Source organism: Schistocerca americana, chromosome 2, assembly GCF_021461395.2.
Source record: "Schistocerca americana isolate TAMUIC-IGC-003095 chromosome 2, iqSchAmer2.1, whole genome shotgun sequence".
NCBI classification, from domain to species: domain Eukaryota; kingdom Metazoa; phylum Arthropoda; class Insecta; order Orthoptera; family Acrididae; genus Schistocerca; species Schistocerca americana.
In genome coordinates, this window is record NC_060120.1 from 614,312,894 (window position 1) to 614,338,196 (window position 25,303).

At 42.6% G+C, this 25,303-nt stretch overlaps 1 protein-coding gene across 1 annotated transcript in view; it reads left to right on the forward strand.

Moving 5' to 3' along the window:
- The first annotated feature begins 7,362 nt into the window (after positions 1–7,362).
- Positions 7,363–25,303, forward strand: part of LOC124594250 (sperm flagellar protein 2-like) — a 49,003-nt gene continuing 31,062 nt past the window's right edge. Inside the window, exon 1 of the mRNA XM_047132614.1 lies at positions 7,363–7,569. Coding sequence (XP_046988570.1) covers positions 7,363–7,569 — 207 coding nt within the window. The remainder of the gene's footprint in view (positions 7,570–25,303) is intronic.

A 25,303-nucleotide genomic window follows, 5' to 3' on the forward strand; every position in this document is an offset into this window, starting at 1 on the left:
CAACTGTGCGCGAAAAAAGACGCCTGTGTCTTTCCGTGCGAGATCTGATTTCCCCTATTTTATTATGATGATCGTTTCTCTATGTGTAGGTCGGTGTCAACAAAATATTTTCGCATTCGGAGGAGAAATCTGGTGACTGAAATTTCGTGAGAAGATTCCACCGCAATGAAAAACGCCTTTGTTTTAACGATGCCCACTGCAAATCCTGTATTATGTCAGTGAATCTCTCCTATTTATCGATAATACAAAACGTGCTGCCCTTATTTGAACTTTCTCGATGTACCCCGTTAATCCTATCGGTAAGGATCCCAAACTGCGTAGCAGTACTCCAAAAAAGGACGGACAAAAGGACGAACAACCATAGTGTAGGCAGTCTCTTAATTAGATTTGTTACATTTTCAAAGTGTTATGCCAATAAAACGCAGTCTTTGGTTTGCCTTCCCCACAACACTTTCTGCGTGTTCTTTCCAATTTAAATTGTTCGTAATTGTAATTCCTAAGTATTTAGTCGAATTGACGGCCTTCAGATTTGACTGATTTATGGCGTAACTGAAGTTTAACAGATTCCTTTAAGCACTCACGTGGATGGCCTCACACTTTTCATTATTTAGGATCAGCTGCCAATTTTCGCACCATACAGATAAATTTTCTAAATCGCTTTGCAGTTTATTTTGATCTTCTGAGAACTTGTACCCGAAGACTTGCTATTATTAAGTGATTTAAGTTGCTTCACTACTTCTATCTACGTCCAAGTTACTCTTGTTGGCAGCTGTTCTTGATTGGAATTCTGGAATATTTACTTTGTCTTTGTTGGTGAAGGAATTTCGGAAGGCTCTGTTTTGTAACTCTGCTTTGGCAGCACTGTCGTCGATGGTATTTCCATTGCTATCGCGCAGAGAAGGCGTTAATTGTGTCTTGCCGCTAGCATACTTTACATACGACCAGAATCTCTTTGGATTTCCTGCCAGGATTCGAGATAAAGTTCCGTTGTGGAAACTATTATAAGTAGACCTCGGACTTTTAGCTTCTAAAAATCTTAAATTAGGTACCTAAAATAGGTTCTATCACTTATAGAAACAGGTTACAAAAATCAGAAATTAGGTGACCAAAATCTGACATTTTAGTGTCTAGAAAGATAAATAGTTTGACAAAAATCCGCATTATATTATTGTCCATGTCCATAACTACAGTCACAGTAAATAACTAACACTTTCTCCAGATTTTCAGTTGAGAAACTACAACCTTTGTTTATTAATAGCATCTTATATGCCGAGAATGAGCGTTCCACCTCAACAAATGTCACCGGGGCGTATTTAAATGACGAAATGACGGTATTAGGCTCAATTGGACCGCACACTCACGTTCTGTTGATTTACCTGATGTCAGCCACTGTGCAGAGGGTGGGCAGGCCTGGTTTTTTTTTTTTTTTTGCGCTGCTGTCTTTAGTTTCTCACTATCTTTCATACCAATAGACCCTGGGACCAAGTTGATTTTTTCTATCACCTCTTGTATCAATCGCAGTTGCCTGTAGACTGGTTTCCCTGAACACTCTAGAGCTTTAATAATAGCGACCAAAAATGCATAATGGGATTTTATGTATGCAGTGTCTTTGGAAATTGTTGTGTCCTTTAGAAGATCTTTAGCTGAAGTAACGCTAACTGCCTTCTCCCGCAATTTAAGAAAATGTTCTTAAAGTCTTCCAAATGCTCGCTGTAATATTCCACGTTCCCCAGCGACTAAGTACGGGTTCTGGTGGAAGTGGTACGGTGGGAAGTTCCTCTCGAAATAACTGGATTCTTGTAGGTGCTTTAATAGAAAAAAACCTTTTGATGACTGAAACTAGCTTATTTACCTGTGGAAAATCGAGATGTATCGTCTCAGCTACACGATTCAGGGCATGGGCAATTCATGTGCTCTGGAACAAGGCTGGATAAAATACTTTCAACAACTTAACAGCAGCAATCATGTATGCGACAGCATCATGTAGATTGCAAATACTTTCTTTTCATATAGACTGTTGGGAAAAAGCAATTTAAGGGCTTTATTAACAAAGTGAGCAGTTGTTTCCCAGTTAGTATTTTTTAGCTCCCTGCTGCAGTTCCGATGAGGTACGGAGCGAGTGTCTGTACCTAACTTTCCAGCAGTCTGTCAGTTGTCTCACCGACAGTGATCCATATGTATGAATCGCCTAGATCTTCCCTTATCCTGTTCAAAGTATTTTTAGATAAACTATCTAAATAGATCTTTCTCAGTGTGGATTGTGATAGAATGGTCCAGTGACAGTATTCCCCTAGAAAACTTTTGAACTGGCTATTTTCAAATGCATTGAATGGTATGTTTGCCACAACAATGGCTCAACACATGTCAAGATGAAATTCGTTCTTGTTTGTTGCATTTGATTTAGTTACAAACGTTTGTTTCAACTCTGATTTATTTTTTAAAATTTGCCTGGTGTTTAATCCCTGCAACATGCTGACTTAAATGCGGCCTCTGTTCAGAACGTACCTAAAAACGAAAAGAAATGAGAAATACTTTGTGGAACAATTAACGTATGAGATCTACTTGGCAAAATTAACCTACATTAAGCGTTTAGAAACAATATTTTTGCATTCTCACGTGTGTGGTCCAATTTAACTCGGGGGGGGGGGGGGGGGAAAGTGGCATCACTGTTCTCTGAGTGGGCGTAGCAGATAAAAAGAATCAGAGATGATTTGGAGCTGGCTGCTTTCGGTATGCTTGACTTTCCGCAAATACACATCCAAGCAGCACGCTGACCGACTGAATGAAGACAGTGCAGGTTTTTTAAACAGGCTGTTCCGACAGGGCAGGAAGGCGCCCGAGGCATATCACAAGGCTCCTCTGTGGCTTGCCAGTCCATTTGACCGTTCACTTCACGCATGCAAACAAACCAGTTATCATTCAGTTACTGATTTGTAAGTAGACGGAAAGACCAGAAGAGTAGTTTTAGTGATACAAGTTTTATCTGACTGGATTTTTAAAAATTAGACACAGTTTCTATCATGAAATTAGGTATTTTTAGGATTTTTAAAAATGAGGTACAATCAGGTTCTAACATGAAATTAGGTATTTTAGGTACTATAAAATTACAATTTTCGATAAAATATTTGCGTAATTCTTAGCTGTGAAGACTATGAGTGAATGTTAGCCATAAAAATTTTTATTTAATTGGATTTCAAAAATTTAGGTGCAATCAGGTACTAACTTGAAATTAGGTATTATTAGGAGCTATAACACTGGCATTTTCAATCGGGTAAGTTGGCGTAATTCGTGTATCTACAACTTTTGTTGCCTTTAAAGAGGAACAAAATAGGTTTTTACCTAAAATCCGAGATCTAATTATAAGGTTTAATGCATGTCCGCGCTAAATTTCGAACTTCTGTAAAAGATCGCATGTCTCGGAAGTTTTGCGTCCGTTTAAATCTGATAGGCTTTTTTAGTTGTTTCTGCAACGGTGTTCTGAACCGTTTTGTGTACCAAGGGGGATCAGCGTCGTGTGTTGATTTATTTGGTGTTAACCTCTTAGTTGCTGCAGATATTATTTCTTCGAATTCAAGCCACATCCGGTCTGTGCTTACATTGTTAATTTGGAATGAGTGGAGATTGTCTCTCAGGAAAGCTTCAAGTGAATTTTTATCTGCTTTTTTTAATATGTAGAGGTAGGGGTGTAAATATGGAAATGTGTGGGTAATGTGGAAACGTATAGTATCTGACCTGCTGAGTACTGTACTGTAGCGGGGCAGCCAGAAATTGTTGCAATGTTTTCCTATTTGTCACGGTAGAGGGTTAGGAGTCAGCTGAGCAACAGACGCCATGACAGTGATGGAATTTACGTTCGCGCATTTTCTAAACCTTTTTCGAGGTAAGTTGTGGTATTATATTTATCTACATACTTGTAGTTATTTTTCTTTACGTCTGCTAGCTTATAAAGGGAGGTGCTTAGAAGGTGTTAGCAGTCCTTTGTCAACCTTAAATGGATAGTTGTTTAATGTAATCTACCGAAATGTAAAACGGACATTGTGTAGGTAATATGGAAGCATACTTAAGCTGGCATTGCTGAAACGTGTCCACAATACCGACATCAAGTACATTACTTCTAATACGTTTTACGTATGTTTCTAGATACCACAAAAGCTAACTGATCGGAAACCAAGAGCTATTGTAAAGAAGTGGGATGCAGAAAACATGATTAAGGCTATAATAGCCTTAAGAGCAAAGCAGATGGGGCTAAGAAGGGCAGTAAAAGTTTTCAGTGTACCTCAGACGACACTTCAAAGGTTTGTGCATAGTGATATGTCACCTGAAGAATTTTGTCCTTTGAGACTTTGACGAAGGCCTGTTGTTGTGTTCATAGTTCCGCGTAGTCAGCGCATACACAACTTTCCCACTAGAGCGCGCCCCACTAAGCACAAAAGCGCAGGCGCAGCGCTCGTCCGTCTCCACACTACGAGATGGCGCTGCCTTAGAGACGGACCAAATTCTGCTTCCGCCGATCCGCGTATTAATATGTAACGCAGCCAATGAGATTGCTGCTAACGTAGAACCTTTTCTCCTTGCGGATCACACTCGCGCAGTGATACCTGATTATAACGAGTGTACAGACCTCCGATTAGTCAGTCTGCGTTAGTCTGCATTAGTCTATAGTCAAGTTTCAGTCTGTGCCTAATAAGATTATCATATTCCTGTACATAGCCATGAAAAGAAATGTATAGACACTTTGTCAAGTATCAGATATATGTGAGAATAAGATTAACGTACCAAGACCAAAGGAACTTCAGATTGTCAATTGTAAATAGCATCCAGAACCAAGTTAAGTTATTTTTATGCTTGCTATTATTTTAATAAATGTGTGTGAAAATTAATCAAGTTCTGTTTAAAGTTGGTCACCGTCAATCTTCTACTCTAAGCGTGCAAGTGGCATTTCTATCGTCTGACCTAACGGCAGAAGATAAACACACCACGATAAGACCATGAGACATATTGCTGACACTCGTCTACTTCATTAGAGCGACAAGTCAAATAATCTGATGGTGTGTGTACCGAAGGTCTTACAGTACACACACCACACCTGTACTACCTGATGCTATTGAGAAACAGTTGGTACAGTATCTCATTGAAATGGATAATCGCTTCTATGGCCTTACCACATTAGATGTGAAGAGACTGACACATCAGCTGGCGGAAAGAAATAATATTAATCATCCTTTTACTTCAAATGCTGCAGGTAGAGCTTGGTTTGTCCTTTTTCTTAGACGACACAGAAATAAACTCACAACCCACAAACGTATGGGGATCTCATTCTCGAGAGCGAACGGGTTCAACAAAGAAGCTGTAGACAAGTTTTTTGTCATTTTGGAAGTTGTGTATAGTAAACACTCCTATAGTGCTTATCGTGTGTACAATGTGGACGAGACTGGGCTCTCTGTCGCCCAGAGCAGAATACCACATGTAATTGGACTGAAAGGTAAACGTCAAGTAGGTGCCCTCACATCAGCCGAGCGAGGATCCCTGGTGACTGTCATATGCTGTATGAGTGCTGGCGGTACTTTTATACCACCAATGATGATCTTCCCCAGGAAGAACTGGACTAATACTCTACTGAAAGGAGCACCACCTGGAACAATTGGTAAATGCTATCCTTCACGCTGGATTCAAACTGAGCTCTTCTCTGAGTGGTGTGACCACTTCATTTCTAAGGCACTCAAAAGAATCTCCTGTGTTGTTAATTCTTGATGGGCATAACGGTCATGCCAGAAACCTTCAAGTTATAGAACGTGCAAAGGGAGAACCATGTTACAATCTTGAGCATCCCGCCTCACACCTCTCATAAAATTCAGCCACTTGATAAGACCTTTATGGGCATCTAAAAACCTAACGCTGAGTATGTTCGCCAATGGTTGCGACACAGCAGCCGGCACTTATATCTGAGTTGTTTGGGATAGCCTACCTAAAGTGCCCCCAGACTGGCTCTATTGCTGCAAAAGGATTTTTGTAGACTGGAATTTTCCCATGTGACGGGACTGTTTTCGCAGAAATCGACTTTATAGCTGCCACGTCGGCTTTAGATGAGGCCAAAAGTGTGAGAGGAACATGAGAATCCAGCATCTCCAGGTGGAAGTAATGACCTCATACAAGAAGACACTCAGAACGCATTCAGACTTGTGACAACTGACAGCTCAAGTGAAGATGGCCAAAGAGAAAGCAGAAGGTCAACATCGTTGTCAAATACCTCATCAAACACCTGTGTGTCTCCACAAGATATCGTGCCGATCCCTCTTCTAAAGAAGAAGGTTTCCAACAGAGGTCGTAAGCCAGCTGTTTTGACATCTTCGCCTTATAAAACACACCTTGAAGACTCCTTACTAAAGGGTAAACAGAAGCTTCCTAAGGCACCCGCCAAAAGCAAGAAAAAACGTGAAGCTCCTCCTACAAAACCATGCAAAAAAAAGGCTTATCTGAGGATTCAGGTGAAGAGCCTAATGCACCAACTGTCTCTTCAGGCGAGTCAGATTTGGATCTCCCAGTTCGAGAAGAAAAACCTACTGAAGAAGATGCCATTTGTACTTTTTGTGGAAGCGCATTTTCCAAAGACGTACGGGGGGAATTGTGGCTTATGTGTAAAGTGTGTGAGGAGTGGAGTCACTCTTTGTGTGCCGGAAATGAAGGAGATATTTACATATGCGATTTTTGCAAGTGAACTTCCCTTATGACGCATTTTTCTATTAAAGTTGCGTTTAAAAGTATTTTTGTGTGGTTTAAATTTAATATAAAATAAAATAGTTTCTAATATTTTTAATAGTTTTCGTTTGAAGTAGTCAGTTTCCCACAATTTTAAGGCGTTTCCACATCACCCGCACTTCTTGAAAAGTTAATGAGTTGTTGTGCAAGCAGAAAATATTTTTTTAATCTTTAACATATTGAGTTTTTGTGTGTCATAGTATTACATTCACTGCCAAAACATTATGAATCAGCTGTGGCTAAATTTTGAAGCTGAAAGAGAAGTAAACATTTCTTTTATACAACAAAAACAAACTGGGTTTCCACATTTACACCCCTACCTCTATTTTTCGTTTATTTTTGGAGGATTTGGGGGTTACAATATTCAGTCTCCCTGCGACAACCCTGTGTTCACTGATCCCCTATCCGTTTTGATGCTCGTTATTACCTCAGGATTATTTGTTGCTAAGAGTTCTACTCGACTTGTCTTCGGTAACGCCAAAAGTGAAGATATCACCCCTTCTGACGCGGGTAAAGAGCTAGACTAGTATTGTGAAGATGCCTGTGTTTGAGTAGCGTTCCGGGAGGGGCCGATAGAGTCCTCTGGTGTCGGTGGCAGGAGCGGCGATGGGCGAGATACTGCAGCGGTGGGTGTGGCGGCGGCTGGGCGTGGCTGTGGACAAGGATCCGGCGCTGTTCGCGCGCCAGGTGGCCGACGGCGTGCTGCTCGCGGACCTGCTGCAGGCTTACGGCGTGCTGGGCCACGAGGCACACTCCTGCGTCTCTCCAGTCACTGACCCGCGGCTGCGCCTCAGCAACCTGCGCTTCCTCAAGGTCAGCTCACTTCCACCACCACTGTACTCCGTTCATCATAAGAACAAACCCGAATGAAAACATTACGCCGTGTATTCTTCCGCGTTTGCTTGAATCTCATTGGATTTCGTTTCACGTGGAGCGGAAGCCGAGTTGTGACCAGTACAGTCAAGTACGATCATAGGGGTACGTTTTATACTGTGTTACAGCCACATAGATTGAGCGATAATGTGCGGGACAACAGCTTTACTGCCGACCTGTGTGGTCGAGCGTTTCTAGGCGCTTCAGTCCCGAACCGCGCAGCTGCTACAGTCGCAGGTTCGAATCCTGTCTCGGGCATGGATGTGTGTAATGTCCTTAGGTTAGTTAGGTTTAAGTAGTTATAAGTTCTAGGGGACTGATGACCTCAGATATTAAGTCCCATAGCGCTCAGCCATTTGAACCATTTGAACAGCTTTGCCGGCGCGTTAAGCTTGGACTGCACTGGCCAGCCAGAGGTCCAACTAGCCTGCACTGACGTGAGCGTTGCAGTTCAGACGGAAAGAGAGACGGGCAAAGAAACAAAGGATGAAATAATATTTGAAATTACAATGAAATCCATCCACGCTCTATCCATCTGGTTTTTTTTTTTTTTTTTTTTTTTTTTTTTTTTTTTTTTTTTTTTTTTTTTTTTTTTTGTTCGTTATAGTTCATAGTTCGTTGAGTTTGGTTTGGGCGGACGTCACAAGACATCCGTTCAAGATTCTTTGACTCAGTTTTTTATTACAGAGAGCACGCAGCCCTCTGACCGAACACTAGCTACTGTGCCCGTTATACTCATCACTAGTGGCTTTTTGCGATTCCCGTAAAAAAAAGTGTTCGGGCACTGTTTGTATATCCGCAGAGAAGAAGATGGTCAAATGGCCGGTGAGCCTTAACTATATATAGTTAAAGAAAGAACAGATACCATCTTCATATATATGCGGATGCACAAACAGTGCCCGAACTCTTACGGGAATCGGTAAAACGCCGGGAGTAATGGGTATAATGGGCAGGGGCACTATGGATATAGTGCTGACAGTAAGTTGGGAATGTGGGTCCCACGGGAGGCGTGCCAGAGATAAGTCCTTGCAGGCGCACTATACTCTGTCTCTTCGGTGGCTCAGATGGATAGTGCGTCTGCCATGTAAGCGGGAGATCCCGGGTTCGAGTCCCGGTCGGGGTACACATTTTCAACTGTCCCCATTGACTTATATCAACTCCTGTATGCAGCTAGGGGTATTCATTTCATTGTAATTTCATTTAACGAGCTGCATGGTCACCGATGGTATCTGTTCTTTCGGACATGTCCGAAAGAACAGATACCACCTTCATATATAAATAATATTTGGCAAAACTCCAGCACTGCCGCGTGCTTCCTAGGTGACCAGATGGAAAGTATAAAATACTCGCGTTCTCACCTGACATAGTATTCTGTTTACAAACACAGGGCAATTTTTCTGATCGAGCTATGTGTGACGCAAAAGCATACAGCAGGGATTTCACCGCACTGTTGAATACTGAAGCCACTGAAGCTATTAATTACAGTCAGTGGTCTGGTAACCTCTTAGCTCCTTCCTTATCCGAATCCGAGAAATACATTTCAGTACTGGAACTGTCATCTGCTACGTTGATAACGAGTCGCTCAACAACAGAATCCACAAAGCCACCCATCGGCCGCATTTTCTCCTCTTCTTTTATGACGTGGCATCCTATATCCTGCCAACGTTCGGACGTGGGAAAAAGCTGGGTGAGTTAGTTCCAGTACGTCTGGCAGCTTAACAGCCTTGTTATTTCTAGGGCCAAATCCCTTAACTTGACTCCAGATCGGTTCTGCTGGGTTTATATTGTAATGGTGCAGTGGCAAACGTAAAAATGCAGCACTTTTATGGTGCGCTCGATGCTGTGGAAATGATTTTTCATGTTTCTACGAAATATATCTACATTCGTGGTATAAAACAATGGACATAGTCCAAATACAGAGTATTTAGTTTTAATTTTTGCCTTAAAAATTTAATTGTTATGTTTTCTTAATTTTAGCAACCTTTAATAAAAAGTCTTTCATAAAATATCAATAACTGAGACATTATATTTCAAATAAAAACAGGAATTTCGCGTGCAATATGTAATTACATAACTTTACTAGAAGAAGGGATCGGTTGGTAGGACTCGTTCTAAGGCATCAAGAATCACCAATTTAGTATTGGAGGGCAGCATGGAGGGTAAAAATCGTAGAGGGAGACCAAGAGAAAATACACTAAGCAGATTTAGAGGGATGTAGGTTGCAGTATGTATTTGGAGATGAAGAAGATTGCACAGGATAGAGTAGCATGGTGAGCTGCATCAAATTATCAGCTATCAGTACAGTGTCATCAACATATCGAATGTTATCCGTTAGCCTTTATGCCATTTTCTACATCATCAAGTGCCTCCTGGAAAATACTCTCAGAGTATAAGTTAAATAACAGGGGTGACAGTATGCATCCTCGTCGGACTCCTCTATATATATTGACCAAATCTGTGACCTCATTATCAAATTTAACCTGCGCTGTCTGATTCCAGTATTAATTCTCTATACAGCGGATATTTTTCTCATCTATATCAATTCTTTTCAGAATTTCCATGAGTTTATGATGTACTCTATCGAGTGCTTTCTCGTAGTCAATGAAACATAGGCCTACATTTTTACCCAGATCATAGCAGTTTTGTTCTAGAACTTGTAGTGCGGCCATTACTTCTCATGTACCTAAACCTTTTCTAAATCCAAACTGTGTCTCACTAATGAATTTCTCACATTTCTCCTATAGCCTTTGATGGACGACTCTCAGAAATCTCAACATTTGGTCTAACATCTGAAAAGATGTTCTTAGGGTAGTCTTCCCATATCTCTTCCTTCTCAATGGTATCCAGAACTATTTTATTATTTTTGTTGGTTAAGAAGGAGATGTTTTTGCTTCTTTATATCCTAGCAGTTTCTTTTAACTTTTTATGTAAGTTAAAATCGTCATGTGAAGCTAGCAAGCTGTCAATTTCTTCACATTCATGTTGTAGCCATTCGCTGCTCTAATCTTTGATTGTATGAGTTTCTGGGTATTATTGTACTTAGTTTGATCTAACTGGGCTTTATATCTTCACCGTTCATCCATCAATGAAAGAATTTCATCAGTCATTCATTTCTATTTCTATTTTAGATCTCTTGTTTTATAGCCTATTTTTTCTCGAGGAGTGGTTAGCATAATATTTTTCAGCTCTTCCCATACTCTGGTAATGTTTTCTTGGCCAATCAGAGGTTTCATTGTCACTATTATATTGATGATGTCCTTGCTAACTTCACTTCTTAGTTCAGACTGTTTGAGTTTTCGTAAGCAATCTTCCTTTGTTGAGTTGATTTTTTGTGTTTTACAGGTTTTGTTTTTAGAGAAACTACTAGTAGCATATGGTCAGATGGAACATCTGCTCTAGGATAAGTGGATGCTCTTGTAACTGAAGTTCCAAAACGCTTATTAATTAAACTATAGCCAATATGGTTACGGACTATATTGTCTTTGTTGTCAGCCGGAGATTTCCATGTATAACGTCGTCGTTGTGGTAATCTGAACGATGTATTAGTGACATTCATGTTTTCTTCTTGGCAGAATTGTAACAGACGATCACCTCTCTCGTTTCGTGTTCCTAAACCAAAAGGACCTACGTGTCCTCATTTCCTAGCTTGGCATTTAAATCTCCCATTATTATATTAATTTCGTAATGTTTTGTTAGGGCAAAGACTTCTTTGACTTGGACATAGAAAGCGTCCACTTCTTGTTCATCTGCATCTGCAGTTGGTGCATATACTTGAATAATGTTGAGGTTAACTGGCTTGGCACTGAGTTTCAACAAGGCAACCCTATCGGAAAGTGACAAAAAATCCGTAAAGCTCTTGGAATAGCGCTCTGAGACAATAACGCACACTACTCTTCTATGGTTTCGGTCCTGATTCCCAGAATAAAACAGTGTACATCCAGCTGTAGAACACATTCCACTGTCAGGCCACCAAGTTTCTGCTATACGAAGTACATCAATACTTAGTCGTGTCATTTCTTGGATAACATTTGCTAATTTTTCTGCTTCATATGTTCTTCGAACATTCCATGTCCCAGTATTAATTTTCTTCCTTGTGTTCATCCTTAACGTGGGTCCATTTAGAACTGTTCCCCCTGGAGATCCAACTGGGGAACTATTTAAAACTCCGGAACATTTAGAAATGAATGCATCCATCCATGTTGTTCACTAGGAATTATGTCGGGGTGGTATCCCGTTGCCTTCTCTCAAAATGGTAGCCGCTCCTAACATGCAGACAGATGCTATTAGCAGCCGCCCACTGTGGATCAGACGCAACTGAGCCTGTTGGTCCGCCGGAAGTATTTGATTTCCCACCTACCACCCATATCTGGGAGGCATTCCCCTATCCACCACGCGTGGACTCTCCATCTAGGGGTTACAGGCTCCCCCGAGGGCGTAGCAAACTGAACTGGTTAAATCTCTACGGCTCCTACAAGCTTATCGCTTCTCTTATTAGTAACACACTTGAAGCTGTTCACGATATTAACAGAAATGCCAACTACACCTAGCACGTTTGAAGAGTGGAACGAAAAACTTCCCAAGTGCCATTTTTTTTTATAAAACGTGTTTTGAGACCATTGTTTTCTCTGTATTATACTCCACGTCCATGTTCTAAGCTTCAAATCATGGAGAAAATGTGTGAAACATTCATTACTAGAGGGCACATGGACTTTGTGCTAAGCAGTGATTACCAGTAGAGTTCCAAGTGCCATGCATCAGGATCTCTACCATTTAGCCTGGGATGGTTTGAAGAGACAATAAAAGTTTTCGGTGATTGGGCACAGCTTTTTGAGCTGCGACAGAGATTTTGCAGTGATAGAGAAAAGAGGAAAGGCAAGAAAGGCTTTGTTTGAGCAAGGTTTACACAAGGCTATTGAATCAGTTAAAGTTATAAACACTTTCCGTGTAATTTCAATGCATGGCAGCCGACTTGTTTGATTCTAAAGATGCTGCTGAAACGTTGTTGCCAATGCAGGCTTGTAAGATCCCCAAATATAGAGTCTTATACCCATCTACCTCAAAATAGTTTAATAAGCCACGGCTGCAAAATGCTAACACGAATTCGTTACAGACGAATGGAAAAACTGGTAGAAGCCGACCTCGGGGAAGATCAGTTTGGATTCCGTAGAAATGTTGGAACACGTGAGGCAATACTAACCCTACGACTTATCTTAGAAAATAGATTAAGGAAAGGCAAACTTACGTTTCTAGCATTTGTAGATTTAGAGAAAGCTTTTGACAATGTTAACTGGAATACTTTCTTCCATATTCTGAAGGTAATTGGGGTCAAATACAGGGAGCAAAAGGCTCTTTACAATTTGGACAGAAACCAGATGGCAGTCATAAGAGTCGAGGGGCATGAAAGGGAAGCAGTGGTTGGGAAGGGAGTGAGACAGAGTTGTAGCCTATCACCAATGTTATTCAATCTGTATATTGAGCAAGCACTAAAGGAAACAAAAGAAAAATTCGGAGTAGGAATTAAAATCCATGGAGAAGAAATAAAAACTTTGAGGTTTGCCGATGACATTGTAATTCTGTCAGAGACAGCAAAGGACCAGGAAGAGCAGCTGAACGGAATGGACAGTGTCTTGAAAGGAAGATATAAGATGAACATCAACAATAGCAAAACGAGGATAATGGAATGTAGTCGAATTAAATCGGGTGATGCTGAGGATATTAGATTAGGAAATGAGACGCTTAAAGTAGTAAATGAGATTTGCTATTTGGGGAGCAAAATAATTGATGATGGTCGAAGTAGAGAGGATATAAAATGTAGACTGGCAATGGCAAGGAAATCGTTTCTGAAGAAGAGAAATTTGTTAAGATCGAGTATAAATTTAAGTGTCAGGAAGTGTTTCTGAAAGTATTTGTATGGAGTGTGGCCATGTATGGAAGTGAAAGATGGACGATAAATAGTTTAGACAAGAAGAGAATAGAAGCTTTCGAAATGTGGTGCTACAGAAGAATGCCGAAGGTAGATGGGTAGATCACATAACTAATGAGGAGGTATTGAATAGAATTGGAGAGAAGAGAAATTTGTGGCACAACTTGACTAGAAGAAGGGATCGCTTGGTAGGACATATTCTGAGGCATCAAGGGATCACCGGATTAGTATTGGAGGGCAGCGTGGAGGGCAAAAATCGTAGAGGGAGACCAAGAGATGAATACGCTAAACAGATTCAGAAGGATGTAGGTTGCAGTAGGTACTGGGAGATGAAGAAGCTTGCACAGGATAGAGTAGCATGGAGAGCTGCATCAAACCAGTCTCTAGACTGAAGACCACAACAACAACCTCAAATAGCTACATAAAAATTCTCACGCTCAAACATAAGAATGGACAAATGTCAATGTACTCAAGAGAGGAAAGAACATGGCAGATGCATGCCATGAAGCGCTTCATGTGAAAGACCAGGCATATTGAAATGCCTGATGACGATGTTGCCATTCTTCCTCAGCTGCACAGGATGTTTTACAGTAAACTTTCCAACATCTGAACCCAAGAATGGTGTTGCGTAAGAAACAGATGCCAATACTGAGAGATTTTTTCCCTGAATTGAAAAAAAAAAAATTGAATAGAAACACGAAACGGTTTTTGTTGAGTACAGTTCTTGTAGCTAAAATATTGCTAGTATGGTTTGGCAGTTGTATTGTGAAAAATAAACGTAATGCCTCTGTATTAATGGCATCTGAAATAAAAATTTGTTTATCTTTACTTAGAACCAGTCGGCTTCCTGGTCTGGCATTATATATATATAGTGGTAACACCGGTTCCCGTCAGATCACCAAAGTTAAGCGCCGTGGGGCTGGGCTAGCACTTGGATGGGTGACCATCCTGTCTATCGAGCGCTGTTGGCAAGCGGGGTGCAATCAGCCCTTGTGAGGCAAACTGATGAGCTACTTGATTGAGAAGTAGCGGCTCCGGTCTCGGAAACTGATATACAGCCGGGAGAGCGGTGTGCTGACCACATGCCCCTCCGTATCCGCATCCAGTGACGCCTGTTCGGGAGGAGTTAAGTTTAGTTTAGGTTTTGGATACAAGTAAGTTATGTTCAAATGAGGTAGATAGTTTTTTTAATTCTCCTGGCGTATATGAGGTCTGGCCTTTTGCATTTCCACTCGTCATTTGTCTGAATGATAACAGTCTGCCACACTAGATGATACTGGATGGATTAAAATATCCCTTTTCTAACATTCTGTCATTCTAGCAATATGGAGACTGGCGGTAGTAAGAACACAGGACAAAAAATTAATTACCTCTAGAAGACATCTCGATAATACCGCTTAATATTACATGCTGGTTCCTGTTCATGGTAACCTGATTGAGTGATATCAAATCGTGATACGAAAAAAATAATCCCCAGAACATCACAGAGACATTTTCCGCCTGAACTGTACTCTTCACACATTGCTCTCATTCTGCTGTCGTGACGCTCGATGCCTCGTATTATTTGAAAAAGGCACAAAATCGCGACTCTTCGGACCACGCTACACGCCCCCAATTACTGCTGTCCAGTTTCTATGTTGATGGGACCAGTGAGGACGTGCAGGTCTATGTACCGCTCTGTGCAATGTTCTTCTCTGAGGAACCCGATTCCAAGTGCATTGCATAACGTTCCATTCGCAATGTTCACTCGAAAACTGGAGATGGACCTACATACAGTGACAGCAGGAATTTCAGTCGGGTTTGAAAGCGACTGTTACTGACAAGCCACAGCACTCATCTCCGGTCTCTGTCGCTTACGATCTTCTGACGACCACTATTCCTACGCCGTGTTACATCGCTGCGGTTGATATACTGTTTCTTGTAGACAGACTGCAAAATCTGCGTTGATACTCCAATTAACCAGGCTTCTTCGTTCACGTGCGCTAAATAGCTTATTCAGACATGATTGCGCACTTCTGTCACGTCTCCACGTCGACCCAGTCTACTGCACTGATACTATACACTCAGGTGACAAAAGTCATAGGCTCCCTCCTAATATCGTGTCGGGCCTCATTTTGCCCGGCGCAGAGCAGTCACTCGAAGTACACTACTGGCCATTAAAATTGCTACACCAGGAAGAAATGCAGATGATAAACGGGCATTTGTTGGACAAATATACTAGAACTGACATGTGATTACATTTTCACGCAGTTTGGTTGCATAGATCCTGAGAAATCAGTACCCAGAACAACCACCTCTGGCCGTAAAACGGCCTTGATACGCATGGGCATTGAGTCAAACAGAGCTTGGATGGCGTGTACAGGTACAGCTGCCCATGCAGCTTCAACACGATACCACAGTTCATCAAGAGTAGTGACTGGCGTATTGTGACAAGCCAGTTGCTCGGCCACCATTGACCAGACGTTTTCAGTTGGTGAGAGATCTGTAGAATGTGCTGGCCAGGGCAGCAGTCGAACATTTTCTGTATCCAGAAAGGCCCGTACAGGACCTGCGACATGCGGTCGTGCATTATCCTGCTGAAATGTAGGGTTTCGCAGGGATCGAATGAGAGGTAGAGCCGCGGGTCGTAACACACCTGAAATGTAACGTCCACTGTTCAAAGTGACGTCAATGCGAAGAAGAGATGACTGAGACCTGTAACCAATGGCACCCCATACCATCACGCCGGGTGATACGACAGTATGGCGATGACGAATACATGCTTCCAATGCGCGTTCACCGCGATGTCGCCGAACACGGATGTGATCATCATGATGCTGTAAACAGAACCTGGATTCATCCGAAAAAATGACGTTTTGCCATTCGTGCACCCAGGTTCGTCGTTGAGTACACCATCGCAGGTGCTGCTGTCTGTGATGCAGCGTCAAAGATAACCGCAGCAATGGTCTCCGAGCTGATAGTCCATGCTGCTTCAAACATCGTCGAACTGTTCGTGCAGATGGTTGTTGTCTTGCAAACGTCCCCATCTGTTGACTCAGGGATCGAGACGTGGCTGCACGATGCGTTACAGCCATGCGGATAAGATGCCTTTCATCTCGGCTGCTAGTGATACGAGGCCGTTGGGAACCAGCACGGCGTTCCGTATTACCCTCCTGAACCCACCTATTCCATATTCTGCTAACAGTCATTGGATCTCGACCAACGCGAGCAGCAATGTTGCGATACGATAAACCGCAATCGCGATAGGCTACAATCCGACCTTTATCAAAGTCGGAAACGTGATGGTACGCATTTGTCCTCCTTACACGAGGCATCACAACGTTTCTCCAGGCAACGCCGATCAACTGCTGTTTGTGTATGAGAAATTGGATGGAGACTTTCCTCATGTCAGCACGTTGTAGGTGTCGCCACCGGCGCCAACCTTGTGTGAATGCTCTGAAAAGCTAATCGTTTGCATATCACGGCATCTTCTTCCTGTCGGTTAAATTTCGCGTCTGTAGCACGTCATATTCGTGGTGTAGCAATTTTAATGGCGAGTAGTGTAGCATCGACTCAGCAAGTCGAAGGAGTCCCCTGCAGAAATACTGAGGGATGCTGCCTTCGTAGCCCTCCACAATTGCGAAACTGTCGTCGGTGCAGGATTTTGGGCACGAATTGACCTCTCGATTAGTCCAGAATGTTCTTCAAAACAATCGCGTACAATTGTGGCCCAGTGACATGGCGCATTGTCATCCGTAAAAATTCCATCACTATTTGTGAGCATGAAGTCAGTGAATGTCCGTGAATGTAGACGAACATTACCATTTCAAGTCAATAATCAGTTCAGTTGGACCAGAGGACCCAGCCCATTCCATTTAAACACAGCCCACACCGTTAAGGAGCCACTACCAGCTTGCAACAGTGCCTTGTTCACAACTTAGGTCCACAGCTTCGGGGGGTCTGCGCCACATTCGAACCTTACCGTCATCATTTATGAACTCAGATCGGGACTCGTCTGAAGGCCACTGTTTTCCAGTCGTGTATGGTACAACCGGTATGGTCACGAGCCCAGGAGAGGCGCTGCAGGTGATGTCGTGCTGTTAACAAAGGCACACGCGTCGATCATCTACTGCCATAGCCCATTACGCCAGATTTCGCCGCACTATCCTAACGGATATGTTCGTCATACTTCCCACACCGATTTCTGCTGTTATTTCATGCACTGTTGCTTGTCTGTTAACACTGACAAGTCTATGCAAACACCGCTGCTCTCGGTCGTTAAGTGAAGGCTGTAGGCTACTGCGTTGGCCGTGGTGAGATTTACGAGGTGCTTCAAGTTCTAAGGCCTCCGATTTTTTTTCTCCGGACTGGAAAGAGATAGAAACATGCACATTGTTTTAAAATGAGGCCGCATTCATTGTCAATACGTCCCAGAGATGGCAGCACCGTGCGGCAGATGGAATTTTACCGCCAGTGGTGGGAATGAGAACTGTTTTAAATACTTAAAATGGCGACGTTTTCCTTATTTGAACAGCGTGCAATCATTCGTTTTCTGAATTTGCGTGGTGTGAAACCAACTGAAATTCATCGACAGTTGAAGGAGACGTGGTGATGGAGTTATGGATGTGTCGAAAGTGCGTTTGTGGGTGCGACAGTTTAATGAAGGCAGAACATCGTGTGACAACAAACCGACACAACCTCGGGCTCACACAAGCCGGTCTGACGACATGATCGAGAAAGTGGAGAGAATTGTTTTGGGGGATCGCCGAATGACTGTTGAACAGATCGCCTCCAGAGTTGGCATTGCTGTGGGTTCTGTGCACACAATCACGCATGACAACCTGAAAATGCGAAAAGTGTCATCCAGGTGGGTGCCACGAATGCTGACGGACGACCACACAGCTGCCCGTGTGGCATGTTGCCAAGCAATGTTGACGCGCAACGACAGCATGAATGGGACTTTATTTTCATTGGTTGTGACAATGTATGAGACGTGGATGCCATTTTTCAATCCAGAAACAAAGCGCCAGTCAGCTCAATGGAAGCACACAGATTCACCGCCACCAAAAAAATTTCGGGTAACCGCCAGTGCTGAAAAAATGATGGTGTTCATGTTCTGGGACAGCGAGGGCGTAATCCTTACCCATTGCGTTCCAAAGGGCACTACGGTAACAGGTGCATCCTACGAAAATGTTTTGAAGAACAGATTCGTTCCTGCACTGCAACAAAAACGTCCGGGAAGGGCTGCGCGTGTGCTGTTTCACCAAGACAACGCACCCACACATCGAGCTAACGTTACGCAACAGTTTCTTCGTGATAACAACTTTGAAGTGATTCCCCATGCTCCCTACTCACCGGACCTGGCTCCTAGTGACTTTTGGCTTTTTCCAACAATGAAAGACACTCTCCGTGGCCGCACATTCACCAGCCGTGCTGCTATTGCCTCAGCGATTTTCCAGTGGTCAAAACAGACTCCTAAAGAAGCCTTCGCCGCTGCCATCGAATCATGGCGTCAGCGTTGTGAAAAATGTGTACGTCTGCAGGGCGATTACGTCGAGAAGTAACGCCAGTTTCATCGATTTCGGGTGAGTAGTTAATTAAAAATAAAATCGGAGGCCTAAGAACTTGAATGCACCTCGTAATGCCTGAAATTTTGTGTTCTCGGCACACTATTGACACTGCGGATCGCGAGATACTGAATTCCCTAACGATTTCCGAAATGCAATGTCCCTTGCGTCTAGCTCCAACTACCACACCACAATCAAAGCCTGTCAATTCCCGTCGTATGGCCGTAATCACGTAGGAAACCTTTTCTCGTGCATCACCTGAGTGCAAATTACAGCCCGGTCAATGCGCTGCCCTTTTATACCTTGTGTACGCGATACTACCGCCATCTGTTTATGTACCTATCGCTTTCCCATCACTTTTGTCACCTGAGTGTACAACGGTCATACACATACACGCTTTTCACTGGTTTGTCGCCCCGGGTAGCTACGTGGTCTGGGGGGGGGGGGGGGGGGCCTTATCACGGTCCGCCCTGCTCCCCCGTCGGAGGTCGAGTTCTCCCTCGGGCATGAGTGTCTGTGTTGTTCTTAGCGTAAGTTAGATTAGGTAGTGAGTAAGCGTAGGGACCGCTGACCTCAGCAGTTTGGTCGCAGAGGATCTTACCACAAATTTCCAAATTTTGTCACTGGCATGACGTCCGTTAGCAACAGAAGGTCACGGGAGCACCTGGTACCAGTTATACGCCATCTAGAGCTCTCCATAGCGGCCATTGTGCTCTTTTAAGGTGTTGATTGATATTTTGTCGAGTGACCTTATGATCTGCCCTGCGATTTCTGTTGCATGGACGGAGAACACTGGTATTGGAGCATATGATATTGTTAGCTGGGACACTACAAGTTCGGCCACTTAAACCGAAAGTGTTTTCTTTCGCCGCGCAAAATGGCTCATATATGGTTGGTGAAGTTCAGAAATCAAACATGAATCCACAAAAGCAGTTCGATGCAACTCTAAAAAATTCTGGATAAAATCAACTTTGAAGTTTTCCGATTGTCTTTAACATGCTAAAGCAGGGTCGACATTTCTCGACAGGTCGTGTGACTGTATGACAGAATGATCGCCCACTATGTATGGGACATGGATTCCTAGTCCTGCCAAAGTTTTAAACAAAGTTGCATGTTCCATGAATATTTCCATGAAGCGTAAACTACATAAGGATGTACAAAAATTTAATTTATAATGCTTTTTTTGTTCAAACGATCTTTTATGAAAGATCAGTAATTATTTATTTAAAAAACAGCAGTTATATATCTGTTAATTTACATATATTTAATGAATTTTATGTTTAAATGACGTATGTATTCAAAATGAGCGGGAGGAAACGAAAAAAATAACAACCGAAACGACATTCGAACCAGCGATTAGCAGTCTCGATCGCTACTGACTTTTTTTCATCTTTAAGTTAAGCTTCACGGAATTGCTAGTAGAACATGCACATCTGTTTAAAAATTTGTACCAGCCGAGAATCGAACCTGTAACCCATATGTGGCACGCGATCGTTCTACTACACAGCCACCCGGTCTGTTGAGAAAAATCGGTCTTGCTTTCACGTATTAAATACGGTCGGAAAATTTGTCAGTCCATTTTGTCGAGAATTTTTTAGAGTTGCAACGCACTGTTTTGGGGAATAAAGATTTGAGTTCTGAACTTCACACACCATAAACATTAAAAATTACATAAATCAGATTGCTATGTGGTCCCTTAATGAGTGTTGTGCCTTAAGTGTATTTGTGTGTAATTGTATATGACTGTAATGGCTGTGTGTAAAGTGTGGTGTCATGTTTGTGTTATATAACTTTCAGAGAAGGAAGTAGGTGGCTCTAAGTGCTGAGACGTAGCAGTCCTCTGGATTAGCGCAACAAGGAGACACCACAAACTTGAGCTCACATTTTAAGGAGAAAAAATACACTAGAAAAATAACAGACCCAGCTATCGATCTCACGTGAAAAGTTGGGCCATAATTCCGGTAGTAAGCAGTTATGACCTCCTGAATGTGCAGATTTTAAACCTTCGCGTGCACCGCTTGTTGGTCCCTTGCTCCGTCACACTCCCGCAGATTAGACACCGACTGCAGGAACTGTACAGAGGACTTACAACTACCGCTCTCCTATTCACGGGATGTTGAAGGCGAGGTCAAACTAGAGGGTGGGCAACATGTCTGCTGAACGTGTTTTAAAATCTTGTTCGAGAACACGCATAAAATACGCAATATGTCAACCTCACGCACATATTGGATATATACGAGGGGGGACCCAAAAGTAACCAGAATCGTAATGCTGCACATCGTGTACTTGTAGTGGCAGGTTGCGCCGCCAGAGGGTTGCAGTAGGAGCTCTGCTGAGTCATTCTGCCACGCTGCGTCACCCAACAGTGACAAGTGCGGTTTCTTTGGTAGCTCTTTGACTGTGCGTACAGTGCAGACGTGACACGAGGAAGTGGCTAGTTCTTATGAACAATGTGCGGCAGTGAAGTTTTGTTTCTTGCTCGGCAAGAACGCAGCAGAAACTGTTGCGGTGATTCAGACAACCTACAAAGACCATGTTCTTAGTAAAACTCAAGTGTACGAATGGTTTTCTTGGTTTAAAAAGGGAGAAATGGTCGTTGAAGATCAGCCCCGTTCCAGTCGACCTTCAACTGCTCGAAGCGAAGACAACATCGACAAAATCCGTGATCTCATCAGTGATGATCAACGCAGGACAATCGACCAACTCGAGAACTTCTCCGGGTTGTCCTGGAGCTCAATTCAGCGCATCTTGACCATCGATTTGGGGATGCGAAGAGTGGCAGCAAAATTCGTGCCGAAGCTTCTTACCGGAGATCAAGGAGATTGTCGCGTTCAAGACTGTCTCGAAATGAAGGACGCGTTCAAAGATGATCCACATTTTTTCAACAAAATCATTACAGGTGATGAGTCATGGTGCTATGGGTACGATCCAGAAAGTAAACAACAGTCATCACAATGGAAATCACCTGGCTCACCTTGACCAAAAAAGCTCGACAAGTGAAATCGAATGTGAAAACGATGTTGATCTGTTTTTTTGACATCAAAGGGATCGTACACTCTGAATTTGTCCCTGAAAACCAGACAGTAAACCAACAATTATATTTGGAGGTTATAAAACGGCTTCGCAGAAGTTTGTCGCGAAAACGTCCGGCGTTGTGGGAGTCTGGCGTGTGGTTCCTGCATCACGAGAATGCTGCCGCGCACATGACTCACAGCGTTCGCCAGTTTTTGGCCTCAACGAAAACGACTACCTTGACCCGCGCTCCCTATTCGCCGAATTTAGCACCCTCGGACTTCTTCCTATTCCCGAGGATGAAAAGAGAATTGAGAGGAAAGCGTTTTGCGGATGTGGAACACGTAAAACGCAATGTCATGAAAGTGCTAGCAGCTATCAAAGAGGACGAATTTAAAAGGTGTTTCGAACGCTGGAATGAACGTTTGAACAAGTGTATTAATGCTAATGGAGAGTACTTCGAAGAAGATTAAGGTTGTATTTGAAAACAATAAAGTATATGCTTTCTAGAAAGAAATTCCGGTTGTTTTTGGGTCCCCCCTCGTATATGGGCTGTTGATAAAATATTGACACATCTATATTTTTTCCCAGTACTTACGACGTATATCGGCGATATTTTTTCATCGAATATATCGATATACGCCTATCGGAACGGCAATGACGAGTGCCGATATTTTTGTTTTATATCATATTTTTTCTTAATTTCCTGTGAATATTTGAAACTGTTCTTGTAGTAAACCATAAATTTACTTTCACTGTGTGGAGGAATCGTACTACTTTTTGGTCTTCCATCGCGTCCAGTCTTTCTCTGAGACTGTGTGAAGCAAATATGCAGTAGGTTGCACAAAGAAGAAGTCCGGTTGCGTTTGGGGGGGGGGGGGGGGGGGTAGCGGTGTGATTGGAATGACAAGATTACTGATGCGCACCAGTTTCGTTAAAAATAATTTTTAACGCAACTAGTGTTCCATTTCTTCACATCGGCATTCTTCAAAAACAGTTGTTGAAAATGACAAGATGGACGGATACGTGTGAGGGGAAATGCTGACGTGACCGGCGCGCAGCGCCATCAACAGGAACTGCGACGTTTAACTTCACTACGGATTCTTGACGCTACAGTGCAGGTTAATGGCGTTTGCAGAAATGAAAAACCGGGGAAGTCGACATGAAATGTTCCGGACAAATCGGATACGTGACGAAACCGACCGACAGACCCATCGGACACCTTTTTTGTGCCACTTACATACAGTTATACCATTATTAGCAACGAAGTCTCACCAAGCGTGATCGTGCATCGTTTACCTTTCAGTTCTTTCATTAAGGGGAATAAGCAGGTTGATAACTTATTGATGTACAGAATATCTAATAATAAATCAGTACTTAAATATTCAGCTCTAAGACCGGCAGAATATTTACAATGTGGAGCCGTTATTTTATAAGGCGGTATGTAGGTACTCTCACCCTCTTTGTATCGATACTGCAGTCGGTATATCGAGGCAGGTGCAGATATGTTTTATTAAATATCGATAAGCGGGACTCCCGATATTTTAAGAAATATCAACAGTCATAATTTTAAAAATATCGAGACTCCGATACACAGATATAATACAGCGTGATTATAATTAAAGTTAAACTTTCAAAACGCTGTAGAAATAAGAACACTGGTTTCTATTTAGCAAAAATGACAAAAAGCAGATTTCAGAGTACTTGACGGCTCAACACAAAAGTTTTGTCTCAAGTACAGATAGTGTTGAGGATCAGTGGACAAAGTTGAAAACCACCGTACAATATGCATTAGATGAGTATGTGCCAAGCAAGATTTTAAGAGGTGAAAAAGAGCCACCGTGGTACAACAACAGAGTTAGAAACCTGCTACGGAAGCAAAGGGAACTTCACAGCAAACATAAACATAGCCAAAGCCTTGCAGACAAACAAAAATTACACGAATCGAAATGAGGAGGGCTATGCGAGAAGCGTTCAATGAATTCGAAAGTAAAGTTCTGTGTATTGACTTGACAGAAAATCCTAAGAAATTTTGGTCTTATGTCAAAGCGGTAGGTGGATCAAAACAACATGTCCAGACACTCTGTGACCAAAATGGTACTGAAACAGAGAATGACAGACGAAAGGCCGAAATACTAAATGTCTTTTTCCAATGCTGTCTCACAGAAGAAGACTGCACTGTAGTTCCTTCTCTAGATTGTCGCACAGATGACAAAATGGTAGGTATTGAAATAGATAACAGAGGGATAGAAAACAATTAAAAACGCTCTAAAGAGGAAAGGCCGCTGGACTTGATGGGATACACAGAGTACGCGAAGATACTTGCCCCCCTTCTTGCAGCGGTGTACCATAGGTCTCCAGAAGAGCGTAGCGTTCCAAAAGATTGGAAAAGGGCACAGGTCATCCCCATTTTCAAGAGGGGACGTCGAACAGATGTGCAGAACTATAGACCTATATCTCTAACGTCGATCAGTTATAGAATTTTGGAACACGTATTATGTTCGAGTATAATGACTTTTCTGGAGACTATAAATCTACTCTGTAGGAATCAGCATGGGTTTCGAAAAAGACGATTGTGTGAAACTCATCTCGCGCTATTCATCCACGAGACTCAGAGGGCCATAGACACGGATTCCCAGGTAGATGCCGTGTTTCTTGATTTCCGCAGAACGTTTGATACAGTTCCCCACAGTCGTTTAATGAACAAAGTAAAAGCATATGGACTATCAGACCAATTGTGTGATTGGATTGAAGAGTTCCTGGATAACAGAACGCAGCACGTCATTCTCAATGGAGAGAAGTCTTACGAAGTGAGAATGATTTCAGGTGTGCCGCAGGGGAGTGTCGCAGGACCGTTGCTATTCACAATGCATATAAATGATCGGAAGTTCACTGAGGCTTTTTGCGGATGATGCTGTGGTATATCGAGAGGTTGTAACAATGGAAAATTGTACTGAAATGCAGGAGGATCTGCAACGAATTGATGCATGGTGCGGGGAATGGCAATTGAATCTCAATGTAGACAAGTGTAATGTACTGCGATTACATAGAAAGAAAGATCCTTTATCATTTAGCTACAGTATAGCAGGTCAGCAACTGGAAGCAGTTAATTCCATAAATTATCTGGGAGTAGGCATTAGGAGTGTGTAATGTTGTTGCTTTAATATGTTCTGCTAGTGGTGCTGTTATTCAA